A 17,675-nucleotide genomic window follows, 5' to 3' on the forward strand; every position below is an offset into this window, starting at 1 on the left:
GATAGAAGGTTTCATTGATAGCCTTGGCTCCCTCGACTCTTCTTTTTGACTTCAGGAAGCTTCGAAGGGGCGTATGATGTTCCAAACGACCTATGATTTCGGTGGTAACCGCGCAGTTATAGCATACACGATCGTTTAGAGCGCGGGACTTCTGCTGGAGCGCGGGCCAAGGCCCGAACGCGTCGAAAAGCATTTATTTTATTGATGAAGTGGTCTGAGTGCGGGACGAATATAGCGTAAGGGTCTTTGCGGCAAGGCCAACTTTATCGCGAATGCTCATCGGAAACCGGAACTCTTGTTATATCGAAACTTTCCCCAAAACGTGAGGGTTGGCCGTTACGGATATATTATTACGGCGAATTTCATTTACTTTTCATAGTTAGGTATAGTTCACAGTGAGGTTGCAAAGGTTATGGAATTCCCGTATGCAGCCAATACATATACTATAGTCTTGTATGGGGGGGGGGGGGGGGGGACTGGCAGTCCCACGTTTGTCTGATAGGGTAAAACTCTAGCTCTTCCGAATATTGTCACTACCATTAAAGGGGCACTGACACAAAAATTTTGCATCTTGTTTTTTTTTTTTTTTTTGCGATTGACCTACTTGTCACCTGTAGAAACCTTATTAGCTTCAGCGTGCGACGGTTGTTTAATTAGAGTCACTTTCAATACGGCCAGTCGCAGTTTCGGTTTCAGCGGGTGCCGCGAACGATGGATTTTGTGTGAACAAAGCTGACCACGTGACCGTCGGAGGGATATATCAGAGCGGAGCTGCCATTGCACTGTCAAACCCGCGTCGCCGGCAGTTTCTGCGAATGCCCCCCACGTACTGATCTCGTGAGCCGCTTAATTAAAAAGCGACCGTGGTCGTGACGCAGGCGCTGCGAGTGAAAATTCTGCCGCGGCTAGAGAACGACGCGCGACGCTCGATACAGGGGGTGGCAAGACGCGCGCTGGGAGCAGCCGGCCTGTCTGCCTACAGGTCCGCCTACATATGTGTTCTGCTTAGCACTGCAGTGGATATTCGATTGCAGCTGTCGTAAGCGGTGAAGATGACAATTTTTAATGCAACCCGCCATCGCATCATTAACTCCCTTCTCATATAAGCCATGGTTGGGACTTGGGTCCAATTTCGTGCAGCGGTAACCATAGGCGTGCGCACAGGGGGGGCAGGGGGGGCAGATCATCTGAAGGGGGGCGTCAAATTTGCCCCATACCTTGCCGATGTAACACATGAAAGTAAAAATTTTTGCTCAGAAATATTTTGTATGTGTTGCAATTCCATCACTGCGTTCGGACCACTAGGCCTTCAGTGGGAAGAGGTCGGGAGTTGCTGTAAGGGGGGGGGGGGGGGGCGCAGCGGTAAGACTTTGCCCCCCCCCCCCCAAACCGAGAACTCTGCGCACACCTATGGCTGTAACAAGCTATCACTCGAGCTACCTGCGCCGGTCTGCGCCACTTCGCGGCCGTGGCCGCCGCCTGCACAGCGACCTGCGGCTCGCTCAGCGGGCCTTTCGTGTCTCCGGGGCGTTTTCGCGTCCAATGTAAATAAAAAGTAATAAAAATAGAGTGCCTGGAATCGCTGTAGAACTTTGTTCGCGGCCAGCTGCCCGATGAGCCGACGAAATGAGCCGACGATGAGCCAGTGATCGGGTCGTTCGTTTTCGAGAGCAGAAGCTCCGCCCTCCGATTAGAGCGGCGAGCCGGCGAAAAACGCCGGCAGTACGGAAGCGGGAAGCACAAACTCGTGACGTGTTTGGATGTTGTTTATTTACAAAATATCCAGGGGATGTCGATTGCGCGAGGTCCTCTGCTGGCTGCTCGGTTGTGTTTCGCACACCTTAAAATTGATTTTAAATATGATCTAGGCTGTATTCGCCACTGATATTTTGCAGATGATGTATGTGTGTTCACACCAATCTATCTCCGAAGTTATCTCGCCTTCAAAATTTTGTGTCAGTATCCCGTTAAGAAGTTGCTAGAAAAATCAATACTACGTTCTCTTGCTAATGGTGGGGTGTGTATTTTATGCAGCTTCGCATGGTCATCCGGCCGCCTTCATACAGTTGAGTGGCTCTGAAACGGACGCGTGCAATGGGCGATTTCTCTCGTGTTGGGCGCGGAGGTGGGTGAAGTATAGCGAATAATTTAGATGCCTTCCCCTAGGCCTAATTTGTTTCGGTTAAAGGGACCCTGTAACACTTCGGTAAACACTTTCACTCTTTCCTTCGTGCCAAGAAGCACTGCGAAGCCAAGCCAAGCCAAGCCAAGATGCTAAAGCCAAGAAGCACTGCGAAGGCTGTGGTTATCACCAGCTGGGAGCGGCTGTGCGTGATTTGTTCGTCCCACCAGATGCACCTTGTGTAGTTTCCACTTCCACTTGCTGTGGTTTGCTTTTAAGAAGTCTGCCGAATGCACTCATTGCTGCGATTGATATGAAGCCGGCCAATAGCCACGACATCATCGCCAGAATCATTCGAAAGCGCATTTCTTGGGCTACCTAATTGCAACATCGGCCTGCCTGGGTACTCGCTTACGAGGACTGGATCCGTCCGAAGGGCCGCATCAAACAGACTTTATCCGCACTTTGGCGGTTCGTTCTGGACTCCTCCATGTTGGGACACAGTGACCCAAACCCATCCTGTCTGTCCTTAAGAAAGTTAATTGTTAGGGGAGCCAACAACTAATCTACGAGTCACGGCCCCGGGTCACGGCCGCAAGGTCTTCGTATCCCCTCCCTCTTCCTCCCCATGCGGCCTTGAGCCATCCCTTTCAATAAACGTTTGTTTGTTTCGAAAGCGCAAACAATGCTGTAAGACCGGGAAAGAAAGAAAAAAATTTTAAACGAGTTTCTGCGTCATCTGATGGATGCATTGGCGGATCCAGAGGGAGGCGGGTCCGGATGTCCTGATTCCCTCCCCCCCCCTTAAATTTGGAATTGATACCCCCAGTAAGCTGACCCCTCAGGTTGTACCAAAAGTATAATTGATGATTTTTTTTATTTTTTTCTATTTCTTGTATTTTTGGTTATCAAAAATTTCGGTGAATAAAAAAGGGTACAGTCCTCATCCTCATCATCATCCCCATCATCACTGATAGAAGCTGAACCTCCTCAGGGAAAACCTGGATCCGCCCCTGGATGGGCATAGCGAGTACCGTCCGCTAGCGCTACGGCGGCGGGTGGCGGGTCCCGACTGGGCAGATGCACATTCGTTCCGGTAGGGTGGATTAGTTCCGCGGGCCGGCCTTCACCGTGCCCGTGCATTCGCTCCGCTGAGGGGAAACCTCCTCGCCCTCCCTGCGCACGCATGCGCAGTCGGGTCCCGGTAACACACTACCGTAGCGTTACGTTCGCTAGCCGCTATGCTGAAATTCTTTTCTATTAGAGAGTTTTACGCGGCTACCGGAGGCTCACGCTACGGCGGTGGGTTTCCGAGACCCGACTGCGCATGCGCGCGCAGGGAGGGCGAGGAGGTTGCCCCTCAGTGGAGCGAATGCGCACGTGCCCAGTCGGGTCCCGGAACACGCTGCCGTAACGTATAGCGTACGCTAGCCGCTATGCTAAAGCTCTGATGTTTAGCTGAGGTAGTTTGTGAACCCTAGTGCTGGATTCACTTGTCGACTTTCAGATGTTTCAGATGTGAAAAAAAAAGTTCAGAAAAAAAGTGGCTGATGATTACGATCCTTCCTAACGCGAAAAGTGAGCGCATCGCGGACTGCAGGGCCTTCTCAGTGACGGCGCATAGCTGCTGCGTCGGCCATTGAGCAACTCTAAATTCTGGCGTCGGCGGCACTAAACCTCTAATCGGGCAGCTCGTTTAGCTGCAGCGGCAGACGAAGCATTTCTTTAATCTCAGGAGGTCATCGCGTCATTGGCGAACGTACGACGGCGCGCGCCACTCTGGCGTTATCTCGTATCGCGTCGCCGCCGCCGCACAGCACGTCTCACAAGGTGACCTCGGCACACTGCCCTCCCCCGCACACTTTCGCCATACTCTTTTCCTCTGCTGCTTTCCTCTTCACTCCCTCTTCAGTGTACTCCTCGCTCTCTCGGTTGTATCATCGGACGACGGTGGGGGGCATCACGAAACCACACGAGCGGGCGCTTGGCTGCCCTCTAAAGCGTTGCAGGGGGGGGGTCTTACCGGTACGTGATCACCTACAGAGCAAAAACTTGGAGGCTCAAGAGGGTTCAACTTAAATTGAGGACGACTCAGCGGGCAATGGAGCGGAAGATGATAGGTGTAACATTAAGGGACAAGAAGAGAGCTGAGTGGGTCAGGGACACGGTGTAAGAATGGTCAGGGAACAAACGCGTGTTAAGGACATATTGCAAGAAGAAGAAATGGACGTGGGCAGGGCATGTAATGCGAAGGCAGAGTGGATCCCTAGAGAAGGCAAGCGTTGCAGGGGGCAGCAGAAAGTCAGGCGGGCAGACGAGATCAAGAAGTTTGCGGAGATAAATTGGTCGCAGTTAGCACAGGACCGGGATAATTGCAGAATAATAGGAGAGGCCTTTGCCCTGCAGTGGGCGTAGATAGGCTGGTGGTGGTGGTGATGATGATGATGATGATGACATCCAGTTTCACTCACGCCCTGCCAAGTCATCGATAATATTGACGTGCCAGCCAAAGAGGGAGGCAAAACGTACCCACCTTCCTTTCTCTGGCGCTTCTTTGCAGTACGTGCTGTTTGGGGGAACGGCTGCCGTGTTTTACATCATCGCGGCAGTCATGGTCTTCAAAGAAAAACGCGACTCGAGCCTGCAGCCAGTAAGTGCCCCGCTACTACGACGACTAAGTTGCAGGAATCGTTTCGGATGTCAAATAACTATTCTGGCGGAGTTGCAGAAAGCGTGACTTCGGCAACACGCCCCAAGCCGTGGCACCGCGCGCCGTTATTAGCAAGGAATAAACCCAAATGTTTGTGGCGGCGCATAGATGTGAGAAAAAGTAAGAAATAAGAGAAAAAGCCGGTGCACGCAGTAACGAAAAGACAGGAGTGAAACTTTGCTTCCTGGGCGGCTAGAGGACGTCACCAGCATTAGGCGTATACGCTAAGCTTGCGGTGCCTGTTGCGGCAGAAGAAACTGCGCTGTTGCCAACTGCGGAGGTTTTGACGCAGCGTTACCATTATCGTCTCGTCCACCAGATGCAGTTATCACCTTCTTCACCGTAATGGCCTCCGTTACGTGTTTCAGCGCAGCGGGTATACCGTGCGTGGGTAGAAGTGCGAGAAAGATGACTATGCAGAAAAGAACACTACGCACCGTATTTTCCGGTTTATAAGTCACACTTTTGTATAAGTCGCACCCCCCTCAAAACTAGTTTTTCCGAGGGAAAAAAACGTATATAAGTCGCACCGCTGTATAAGACGCACCGGTGTACAAAAAGCACTTGAAGATCAGTTCGTTAGAAAGTGCGGCGAAAGCTCATGGTTGTGGCTGCCGCCGCCTCTGAACGCATACCCCGGTAATCAGTGCATCTACCGTCCAAAGTCTAGACAGAACTAACTTCTCAAAAATGGTTTATCGATACACACCGATGGCATGTACTTACAGACGGCGTTTAGACAAAACCATCGAAGCCGCCTTCCTCCGACTCGCTAACAAATAATTCATTTATTTAGACCATATAGAGCTGTGTCTCTTAACATGCGCTGACATCACGCAACACACAGGCATCTTTTCGAGCGCCGCCACGTACCGGATTTATTCCATACAGAAGTTGCACTAATAAAACGCACCAACGAAAATTGCTGAAAAAAAAAAAAAAACGCGACTTATACGCCGAAAATTGCGGTAGCAAAGAACCTACGTACGGGGCGGCATTCTTTTCTACGTAGTCGTCTTTTTCGCGCTTCTTCCCAGGGGCATCGCCAGCTCGCCCAACTTTCAATTGTATTTAGCGTGCACTACGCTAACGGGTACCATGACATGCGCAGTGATGTCACGGGACTGCGCCTGCGCGAGCTCATTACCTGGCGGTTTCTTTGCGTGCTGGCGTAGTACCATGGTGGGGTCATGGCCGCCAGCTCAGCCTGTCTGCTTCGCTTGCACTTCTACAGTGCCACTTAAATTAGGCCTGACGAAGCGTAGGGGACGTAATTATTTGTCCTAGCTTAGCCAGAAAAGCGTTTGCCATTTTAATCCATTGCTTGTTTACTACTAACCAGTTTCAAAATGCCGCGATAATTTAGTGACAATATATATCTCAGGAGAAAATGTTGCTGGTCCCAGCTGGTTTATGGTTAAATTCCCAGCTGGGACCAGCTGGGAATTTAACCATAAACCAGCTGGGACCAGCTACCATTTTCTCTTATATAAATGCTGAACAAAACCAGACAGCGCGGCATACAGCAACAGGTCATGTCACTTGCGGGTGGAAAGTTTAGTAGGCGCGTTGCGTGGTTTTAAAGCATAGTTATCAAACTGCTTCAAAAAAAAAAAAAAAAAACTGGCATCCGTGCTGTGTGTGCTGCCTAGCGGCTGCTATGTTGTTCCAACAATCCGCCCACATCTGTGCATCTAACGGTGACGATAGGCCTTGGGGCCTAGAAAAGACAGTCTGGCTCCTCCGCTTGGCAAGTGGAACCGAAAGATATCATACCCTCTGCGCAGCACGCAGCTCGTGAAATGAACCTTGGTGACACCCTTTCTTCTTCAGGGACAATGGTAGGCTGCCATAGGCTGTCCCTGAAGAATAAAGTTATGACAGCTGCATACCGGTAGTCACCTACGGGGCAGAAACTTGGAGGCTCACTATGAGGGTTCGACTTAAATTGAGGACGACTCAGCGCGCAATGGAACGGAAGATGATAGGTGCAACATTAAGGACAAGAAGAGGGCGGAGTGGGTCAGGGAACAAACGCGTGTTGAGTACTGACACGAAATTTTAAAGCTGTGATAACTATGTAAAACGCTTCCTTTTTATCAGGAGATATCTCCCAGCAAGTTTCAACAGCAACAGTTCAGCGAAACATATTTAAAATCCATTTTAATCTTTGCCCGCACGAGAAAGCCCAGAGCGGGCCGACATGACATATGTGCTACTTGCCCCAAACTGCCGACGTCGGGGCTCCCGTGACAAAGCCGACGCGCTGGCTGTGTTTGGCGCGCTGCTCGGGCGTGTGTACACGTCATGGTTTTGGGACTGACGTCATGCTGCCCGGCGAAGACCTCGGACGGCGAAGACCTCGGCCGGTCTGGGCGCACGCGTGCGCTCGCTCGCGCGCGCTTCCAGAGAGGCAGCGATGCGGCAAGAATGGTGACGTCATGTGATACATCCTGGGTCTGTTCAATGGACCTTTTTCCAGTATCGATCTGCGCATGCGCGGGCTGCCGGTCCGCCATTCTTGGCAGGCGCCTCGGGCAAAATAAACAAAAGCGCGCCCCTCGGTTAGGGATCGAGCGGCTATAATCTGCATGTTTTCTTTTTTTTCTTCGGACTCCTCGTGGTGGGTTCGTACATGCATAAAATAATGGCTTTCTAAGAAAAGGGACGAAGACGCTTGAGACTGACCACGCTGCCAGCACAAGGCTGCCAGTGAGGGGGTTATGAAAATGAAAAAAAAAAAAGAGGGGGGGGGGGGGGGGCGCTTCGAAAACGGCAGATTAGTCACGAGAACGTTCGCCTGCTCCCGTGACATTCATGTGAAAGTGCGGGTGACGGGTCAGTGCGGGAAGGGCTGCAGGACCAAGATATTTTGTGCACGAGTTCTCCGAAAGCCAAACTTTCTTGGGGGTGCGCCTTACTGCCATTTTTAGTTCGCCGTGGCGGCCGCTAGAGGGACCGGTACTGGAAAAAGGTCCATTCAGCCTGCACCTCTTGAACCAGTTCACAGCGGTGCAAAGCGCGGAACCAGACCTGCACATTTTTCGTCTGCTTCTGCACCTCCTCGGCAGGGAGTGCAGGCAAAGCCATGAACCCGTCCTGCACCCGTCGGCACCACCGGTGAATCGAACGGCGCGGTTCAGGTGCCGCGAGCTGCACCGCTGAAACGAACGGCGAAGTGCGGCACCGCCTGAACTGGTTCACGCGGTGCAGGTGAAACGAATAGACCCCTGTTATGGCGGCCGCTCGGCGTTTTTCAGTCGAAACCGAAACTGGCACGAATAAACGACGCCGTAAATGAATGTTTAGGCTGCGCTCGACCGTCTAATCTGTCATTCTATGATTAGTGGGCTGGTAGGCACGCATAGCAGCGAAAAAAACGTAACACGAAAATTTCGTGTCAGTACTCCTTTAAGGACATATTAGCAGAAATTACGAAGAAGAAATGGACGTGGGCAGGGCATGTAATGCGAAGGCAAGATAACCGTTGGTCATTAGGGGTACCGGATCCCTAGGAAAGGCAAGCGTACCGGTGGCAGGGCGCGGTAGAAAGTTAGGTGGGCAGATGAGATCAAGAAGTCTGCGGGGATAAATTGGTCGGAGTTAGCACGGGACCAGGGTAACTGGAGATTAATGGGACTTTGCCCTGAAGTGGGCGTAGATAGGCTGGTGGTGATGATGATGCTGATGATGATGACATACACCCGTGGATCGGTGGTGGGCCACAGTTTCCACGAGTGAGCTGCAAAGGGGAAAGGGAAATATGGGGAAGACGTGGTGCAACAGATAAGGGAAGAGAAGGGGGTGTGGAAGGGAGGCGACAGAAGGCTCAGGGGGTAGAGATAGAGAGGGAAGCAGGAAGGAGTGTGGAGAAAGGGACGAGCCACGGAGACCCCTCCCGATGCTGTCTTTAATCGAACCCGCTTCGGATGATGACAGTATAGGACACGAGAGAAGGATATCGACATATTTCACAACATCCTCCCCCGTGCAACAAACAATGAATGAGTATATGGTTCATGGCCAAGAAATTGCTCCGTCCATGGAGAGCTAATTTCAGGTCCGGGTGAGCCTAAAGAGTTCAGCACATGTCGGCTTCCACCTCCATCGATGGTGACAAATTTGCGGTTCACGCCTTCGTCGCGCGCGTACGTGTTGCGTTCGGCAACTTCTTGGGGGCCCGCAACACTGGTTTCCCCTATTCTGAAACTGTGGGCAGGCCCCGAAATGGTTTTCCCTAGCTTTCATGGAGCTGGGAACCAAGGTACTGCAGCCCCTAATGCAGTCTTTTGAGAAGACTATAGGTGAACTCCTTTTGCTTGCCCGGGTTGCAGGTATCTGTTTCTCTTTCCACTTGTAACGGCTGCGCGTGGGCCGTATTTTGAGTTGCGGTTCTGCCCAAAGCGCACAGTTCGCTTTTTCGTGCTCGGTGCTGTTCCACAAATGTGCTTTGAGTAGGGGTTCACTGTGCGCGCCTTCTTGTAAGGTCAAGGTGCTTCCTCCGTTTTCCCAACGTCATCTTGCGACGGTGATTCTTTTTAAGCTGTGGCAAATTATGACTCGATCGAGCACAACCATCTTTGAGGTCCTCTGTCATTGAACAATTCTTTGTTGCAGTTGCCTCATCCTTTTGCATCCAGCAAACCATAAAACAACTTGTGGATGTCCATTCAATGTAACTTCCCTGATATCCAATGTGCAGAGGATATTCGTGAACGCCCACGTTATGTCCACAGGATATTCAGGCGATGTCCCTATTGCCTCGGAATAGACATCCACAAATACTTTCGTCTGGATATTCACAGGATGTCCTTAAAATTCATGGAAACTTTCTGTGGACATTTCACAGATATCCGGACGACATCATATAATGTCCATTTGATGCCATGTGGAGGCATTCTCAGGACCTTATACTATTATTATATAACTATTTATATATTATTATTAGTGACATGAAACCATCCCCAATTTTTATTGCAAAGAAAAATAATATTTATTTCAAAATCACTTCAATATCCACCAGATGAACCTTGCTGGAAGTTCAAGACCTAGAAAACATTAAAAAAATAAAAACAGCACCAGTTAAACGCTTGTTATATAGCTATTATTGAAACAGCTGCTTACACCATTCTGCCTATTGAAAGAATGACAGGCTAAAAGAAAATTGCAACCAACCGGGCGGGTCAAATACTTTACATACAAACTCACCATCAACAGGCGCGCGCATATATGAATCGTTTCTTAACTGTGCAGCTAAAATGAGACAATAGAAAAAACACAGCAAAGATTTCGGCTTTTGAATAAAAACAGTGCAAATAAACAATGTGATTCAACTTGAAACCGTGAAAACTTAAGCAAAGAATAAATTTTAAATGTAATAAACCCACAAAAGATTTTAAATAAAAGTTATCATGAAGTTGAACAGAACACCATAGAAAATAGGAGCTGCCAGAATACCTAAGAAACAGGCTGGAAAAGCAAAGGTTTAGTCTACTATACTGCATGCTAAAATATTACGCAAAAGAAGGCACGTGCTTGGATTCATGTTCACGTCTTCTGTAAATTTGCTTCTGAGAAGTTGGGCCACCAGTTGAAATCTTGTGTTTGATCCAGAAATCTTGCTTCTTCAGCAGAAAGAGCGGCAGCAAACTTCGCAGCAGCGGCGGCAGAATATACATTTGAAGAAAGGGAAAAGGAACGAAATGCTAGGTACCCTTCTTGGAATGGCAGAATCTGGAGAAAACGCTAGTTGTCCTGCAAGAAAATGTCGTATATCTTGGTTAGCTTCAGCTTATTGCTGACATTATGATAGTTTCTTACCTGCTACTGGAGACGTTGATCAAGGGGCTGGCATGAAGTTTTTGTGATGTATTCACTGGCAGTCTCAGATGGAAAACTGGAAGAAAATACCAAGCAGTAATTTGGAGTCGCGAGTAGCATCACAATCGCGAAGAAGAAATACCTTGAACAGAGATAGAAGTATACGGCCGGGTCCTTGAAGTGAAGCCGATCGGTGATCTGAGAACCGTGTGGTGCAGCCGAAGACAGGAACCGAACACAGCTGTCGATTTCCCGTCTCTTGAGACGCGTGAGCGAGTGAGCGACCGAAAAGCGCGGGAACCACGGGAACCCAGCTCCCCGTCGGAGAGGGCGAGGATGGTTTCCTCCGGTCCTCCTCCTCCTCCACCGCCGCCGCTTTTGTCAGACGATACGCCAAGCAAGTACCAAGAAGCTGCGCTCGGGGTGGTGGGGGGTTGTGGCGAATGCACGACACTTGCTTCGCGCCCTCTCTGACACCCCGGCATACAACCCCCCCCCCCCCCCCCCCCCCCTCCTCGCCCACTCCATAGCAAGTGGAAAAAACGCGGCCGAGCTTTCTCGCGCAAACCCTGCCGCAGCCCAAAACAAAGAATCTGACGCCAAGCGCGCGCCCGCTCCCTCCTTCCACCCGAGCACGGCTTTTGAAGCTCCTTTCATGGCGGCCGAGCTCGTGTGGGCCATTCAAAAAATGCAAAAAGAAAAAGTGCGCCCGGGGCTGACGGCATCACATACCAGGATATCGGAAACGTAGCCGAGAGGCAGCGCTCGCGCCATCTTGACTTTGCAACTTCCACTGGTGGTCCGGCACCCTCCCTGCTCAATTTGGCCTCCAACTTGTCTCTCCCGTCCTAAAAAAGAACAAATCTCCCGAACTTTTCTCCTCTTTTCGTCCTATTTCACTCACGAGCGCTGCCTCCGAAATTCTCGAATCAATGGCGCTCGCACGCCTCGAATTACCAGTATGTGCGAATCTGTAACTTGAACCCTGAGCAGCAGACGGGTTTTTGCCGCCAGCGCAGTGCCATGGATTCAATTGCTGACCTTGTCTCTGCACTAGAAAACGCGAAAGCTACCAAAAACCATGGCCATAGACTTTCTCTATGCCATGGCCTTTGTCGTCCTTTTGGACATTCGCAAAGCCTTCGACTGCTTACCCAACGAGGGTATTCACGATGCAGTAAAACACTGGAAAATTACGCGGCCGTAACCCTAATCTCCACCGATGTTAAAGACTGGACGAGGCCCGCCACTCCATCGCGCAAGAACTAAACAAACAACACCCAGACGCGTGAGTTGCATCATGCAATGCACCTGCTCGCATCCAAAGCATCAAATTTGGGTGACAAGAGTACTGCCTACTCAGCGGGCTCCATACTGGTTCCGTACTCATGCAGGCTGCGTACCAGTGCTCGGAGAAAATGAGGAATGAGAAAATCAACAGTCCCGCTTGTTCTTCATCCACATAAATCAAGCAGCCTAAAATATAGAATTCAATTCCCGAATCAAACAGAAAGGCAACCAGATTTCGCTCAAATTCGAAATCAAATAACTACCCGCTCTTCATTTAAAATATTAGTTAGAAACAGGCCAGAAAATATTACGGTGATGAGGGGTGATTTGAACTAAGACACACTTTGTGTGGCTGGAGCCCCATATGTACACCGCGTTATGAATGCGAATTCTCAGTGTAAGGAAAAATGTAACTTTGTGGACATCCTAGCAATATCGCGTAATGATGTTATACTAACACACCTGCAGTGATATCGCATGGATGTCCGCAAGCAGATGATCTTGGGTGAAACATTGTATGGACATCACATGAATGTCCTGAAATGACATTGGATATTGTGACCATTTGTGGATATCCTATGGACTTTCGTGGTTTGCTGGGCCTGCTCTCCCAGCACCTTATGTTCGAACATTGGGGAACAAATCACGTCAGGCCATAACAGGTGTATCCTCTCGTCTTCGACAGAGTGATCAGCGTCTCTATCATTGGTTACCAGAAAAAGCGGTCATTCCTCACTGCAAAAGGACTTCTTTTGGGCTATATTTGGTGTCAGGTCATCGATGTCCGTCTTGTTGGTGGTTCCCTCTGTTTGCGCTAGTCCAGTTCTGCTAAGTCATTGCCTTTCGCTTCAAGAATGTAGTGGTGGTGGTCTCTTCCTCGCGTTTAGTTTCTCTGGGATAATTCACAAGACTGTTGGCTTCCATTGGGGTAATATCTTGAAAATCCAGTTTTCTTGTATTTCGGTTTTCATCTTTTTTCTTTCCATGAGCATTATTTGCATTTGAGCTCGTTTTGGTATACTTTCCAAATATCTGGTCTGATTCTCCCTGCATTCCTAATGTTCTGCCCGAATTCGGTCTTTGATAAACGCAATACGGTTATCTCGAAGGTCGATCCGTAAGTGTGCTGAAATCTCAAACACAGAGGTGTTTTCGCTTTTCACCTCCATCTGAAAAGCGGCGGCCGCCGCCGGGAATAGCACCCACGCTAAGCAGAACAACGCCTTAGCCACTGCCCCACCACGGCAGGTAAATAGAAGAAGCGTAGTAGCAGAGAAGGAAGAGGAAATGGATTGATGGAGAGGTGACGGGAGAAGCGCAAGTGCTCGAAGGACGGGAACGATACGAGAGGGGATAAGGGGAGGAAGAGGGACATTGTGCAGCAGGGGTGGCAATAACAACATACAATCTTTCGGCATTGTTTGCACTGAAGCAAACAGAACCGGAGTCAATATTTTGCTTGACACGAAGCAGCTTTATTGGCCAACTTCTAAAATAATGCTTCTTCCCCTTTCGCAGGCAATGGGCATCATCACTGGAGGCCTGCACGCAGCCCACTGCATGTACGTTACCTACAAGCTGTACATCGAGAAGTGATGACGCTTCTCTGTCAGCTCGACACTCGATCGCCGCGTTGGACTTCATCTTCCCCGTCCGCAACCTTCATCACAGTCTGGGTGTTCGCTCCCCACCTAGGGCTGTCACTCAGGCTCCCGATTCTCGGTTCAGATCGAATTTCAGCCGTCTATGTTTCCCGCACGCTTCGTCCGAAACCGCCAATAAAATTGTACTATTGCGATAGCCTTGTCCTCGTCACATACTTAGCGCAGAAAGCTGGTCAAGCTGGTAGTGTGATGACTTGCGCACATTTTGATATCACAAAAATTGGACTGGAGCAAAATAGAAGAATGTGGATGGGACAGGTGCTATTCATCAGCCATGGTCAAACAATAGACAAAACAGTGTTGGTCATAAAACTGTACTCTTCATATTTTTACTGTGAACCCTGGCAAATGCAATAATCGAGGCAGTTTTTTGATGCAATGCTTGGAACTAATTCTATAGCTCATTAAACTTCGGTGTTTGAAATGAGCACTCAAAATGGTTCCCTGCCACTGGTGCCACCAAAGTTTATTGAGCTGTAAAATTAGTTCCAAGCGATGCATCAAAAAACTGCTTTGATCATTGCATTTGCCAGGGTTCACAGTATTGGAAAATATGAAGATTACAGTTTTGTGACCAACACTGTTTTGCCTAATGTTCGACCAAAAATGGCAAATTATCTCTAATTACCTTGGGAACTAATTGACCAGCTGAAAAAATAATGGCAAGTTTGAAATCAGTGGGGAAAAAAGCAGCAAGACTGACCAGTTTCACAAAGTTTACTTGAAAATTAAAAGAAACTGTTTTAAGACCAGTGTCCCCCCTTTATTAAGACAAGGAGGAGGCATATCAGTGCAACCCAAAATTTGGCCCACACTGCCGTGAAGAAATTCATGTTCCTCCAAAATGCTATCTGACTGGCTGCAGTCACTCTAACCATTGAAAAGATTGAGACCTTTGCCCGACATGCTAGAGGCTGGTACGACCAGTACTTTACTGCAAGCAATGCCAACAGGCAGTAACTATCAATTCCTCACTCATGCAGCAGTATTGATATGAAGCTCCTTCTGAGCTAGTAAATTTTGCATGAGTAGCATTCTACTTCAGCTAACGTACACCAGGATTAGTGAACACTTGTTTCATGCATTGCCTGCACGTGTTATAGCTTTGCCACATGAGTGTTTGAAAGGACATTTTAGTCGAATGGCCTTCAAAATTTCAAATGCCCTTCGACCTGGAAGGAGTTCCACCGATCTGGATGACAATTCTCAAAGGCAGTTGAAAGCTTCAGCGTTCACCCGCTATGTTTTGTTGTCACCATGGCTGCCGTTTCGTTCTCGACAAAAAATTGAATTTTAGAGTTAAAATAGGTCAGAAAAAAATTGTTTGCGATAAAACTGATAACCTACAAACGAACACAAAACATGCACAAAACAGGCAGTTCTTTTTTTTTTTTTTGCGCACTGCTGGTGTTGAGAGGACCAAGTTACCTCAGAATTGTACAGCAAGTGATAGAAAACAAAAACAAGTAAAAAAAGAGTAAGACCATGCAGTTTCAAAACAAAGTTTTACTCGTGAATAATTGTTTTTGTAATTCCAGCATGAGAACATGCAGTTTAAAAACAAAGTTTTACTTGTAAATAGTTGTTTTTGTAATTCCGGCATGCACAAACTGCGCCAAAGAGTACAAGAATTCACATTTCAAAGGCCTTTGAGAACCTCAGAAGTCGTCGATGGTGCTCCTTTGACTTGAATGGCTTTAAACCAAAGGCCGTTGGAAAATGTGTAGCAGCTCAAGGTTGATTGATTGACTACGAGATTTAACGCGCCAACACTACACAGGTGATAAGGTGCGCTGTAGTGGAGGGCTCCGGATTAATTTTGACCACGTGGGGGTCTTTATCGTGCGGCAAAATCTCAAGCACACAGGCGCAGCACTAAGGTAGCATTTGAGTCAAATGACATTCGTTTCAAAAGCCTCTGAAATGCCCGTGTAGCAGGGGTATAGGCTTTTTTGCACAGCACGGGAATCGTTGAAGAAACTCAGCCCAAAGGGACACCCCATGCGGTAGAGCTTTTAAAGTTTGCACGTCGTGTGGCAGACCCAACTTTTATTGCTCTATTATTTGAAAGTCCTGAATATTTGCAAACTCTGAACACTTTGAAGGGTAAAAATGCACTGTGAATCAAATCGAATTGCAAGCACTATTATTAGCAAAGTATTGGAAGTTACGAATATTTGCACACCTTTACAAAAACACCACACAAAGATGGAGGGAACGCTCAAACACATTCAAAATTGCTTACACAACTCACACACTTGAAGAAACTTAAAACTGCTCAATCGCACACTGGCTCACTTTCAGAAAAATGCTCCGCATCGTCTCTGACACTTTGCCTTCCCAAGAGAAAATGGTAGCTGGTCCCAGCTGGTTTATGGTTAAATTCCCAGCTGGACCCAGTTGGTCTTAGCTGGTCCCAGCTCTAATTTAACCATAAATCAGCTGGGACCAGCTACATTTTCTCCTGGATTGTGGTACAGGAGCTGTTCTTTCTCAACACGATGACCACAGCAAGAAAGCTTTCAATGCATTCACTTCACAGATGCTAAAACAATCAGTGCGGAACAAGCTGAGCTTTTTCAGCCTAAAATTTCGCAGCACATGGCTGGAAAAAAAGATGCTTGTCCCCAATCATCAACACCTGCTTGAAATACTTGGTTCGAACAAACCCACAGCTCTGCGACCACTTCCACAAAGACCAGATGGAGCATCAAGGGCATGATAATGACCTTATTACACACAAGGAAAGAGGCATCAAAACGCCAATGTGTTAAGCTGAACACCTTTGCCCAAGAGTGACGTATGTTTGTTTGAAGCTCTTTCAAGACTGCCGTTTGCAGCTATGGAGATACACAAGTGGTCTTACTCAGCTAAACAGCATTCTACATTTCACGCATGACCCCGCTTAGAATGCTGCAACGGACCAACAGGAGATAAGTGTACACCATGTTGATGGAGCTCAACAGAACTTGCCACCCAAACAGCCTGCAAGATTGGTATCACACGTTGTTAAACCAAGCATCACATGGCCCAATATTTTGGAGTTACAGTTGAAACTCGATTTTACGAAACCCAATTTTACGAATTTACCGATTTAACGAACAAATTCGGATTCCCCCCACAGTTCCTCATAGGCTTAATGCTTTTACGAACTTGAAATAACGAAACAAACTTCACTGCCAAACCCGATTTAACTAAGCATTCCGAGAAAAAAGATGCACAGAGAAAAAGGTTTCTCCAAATTTATGGCGCCTAGAATGTCTGGCAGTGTGCTGCCGTGTAGGAGTGGTACAATCGACGCAACGGAGGCATTCTCGTTTTGGTTCTTACGAAACTAAAAACCCAAAACTGCACAGAATGACAGACTGCGCATTTCTTTCCAGGGTTTGGGTCAGTCCCACCAGATGGCGAAAGTGGCGGCAGGTGCTTGGCTTGATCTCGTGTGTGACAGATGGTAGCATTGACGCTGTCTTCCGCTGCTTTCGCCACGACCGCTTTCCACCCGCTCCACTTTTTGCTCCGGTCCTGTGTCCTTCAGCTCTTCACACGTGTTATTATTTTTCTTTCATCTGCTTTGCGCATTCTGTGTCGTTGAAGGATGGAGCCTCCGAAAAAGAAAAGTAGTGACCCTCGAAGAAAAGGCGAACATAATACATGCTGTTGTGAGCGGGCAAAAAAAATTTGAGGTGGTCACGGAACACGGCATTCCAGCAAGCATGCTTTCAACCATCTTGAAAGTGAAGGACGCTATCACCTTTGCAACTTCCTCTGGAAACGCATTTAAAGGAGCACTGACACCAATTTTCGACGTTAATATTATTGCAGTTCGCTTCCTTCACTCAACAGAATACCCTGGCTGAAATATGAGCGGCCTGCAACGCGAAGAACATAGTTAAATTGGATCTCATTTATCGCGCCGACGGAGCAGCGCGCGGAGTGGCACTCAGCAAATGGACATCAGCATGACATCGCCCCGTGAAGCCAAAAGAAGTGACGCGACAGCGCTCATCAAAAACTCATGATGCCACTTCACACGCGCGGCCCTACGAGCGGCGAGCGGGCGCAACAC

At 48.5% G+C, this 17,675-nt stretch overlaps 2 protein-coding genes across 2 annotated transcripts in view; both read left to right on the plus strand.

Annotated features, from left to right (window-relative positions):
• LOC144149685 (uncharacterized) overlaps positions 1–2,070 on the plus strand; it is a 21,149-nt gene extending 19,079 nt beyond the window's left edge. The window contains exon 4 of the mRNA XM_077681338.1: positions 2,035–2,070. Coding sequence (XP_077537464.1) covers positions 2,035–2,070 — 36 coding nt within the window. The remainder of the gene's footprint in view (positions 1–2,034) is intronic.
• The window catches only part of LOC144149748 (uncharacterized), a 371,422-nt gene extending 357,518 nt beyond the window's left edge, over positions 1–13,904 (plus strand). Inside the window, exons 3-4 of the mRNA XM_077681402.1 lie at positions 4,683–4,772; positions 13,461–13,904. Coding sequence (XP_077537528.1) covers positions 4,683–4,772; positions 13,461–13,538 — 168 coding nt within the window. The 3' untranslated portion in view covers positions 13,539–13,904. The remainder of the gene's footprint in view (positions 1–4,682; positions 4,773–13,460) is intronic.
• Positions 13,905–17,675: the final 3,771 nt, after the last annotated feature.

Source organism: Haemaphysalis longicornis, unplaced genomic scaffold (assembly GCF_048455015.1).
Source record: "Haemaphysalis longicornis isolate Haplotype H1 unplaced genomic scaffold, Haemaphysalis longicornis Haplotype H1 scaffold_8, whole genome shotgun sequence".
In the NCBI taxonomy this organism is placed as follows: Eukaryota; Metazoa; Arthropoda; class Arachnida; order Ixodida; family Ixodidae; genus Haemaphysalis; species Haemaphysalis longicornis.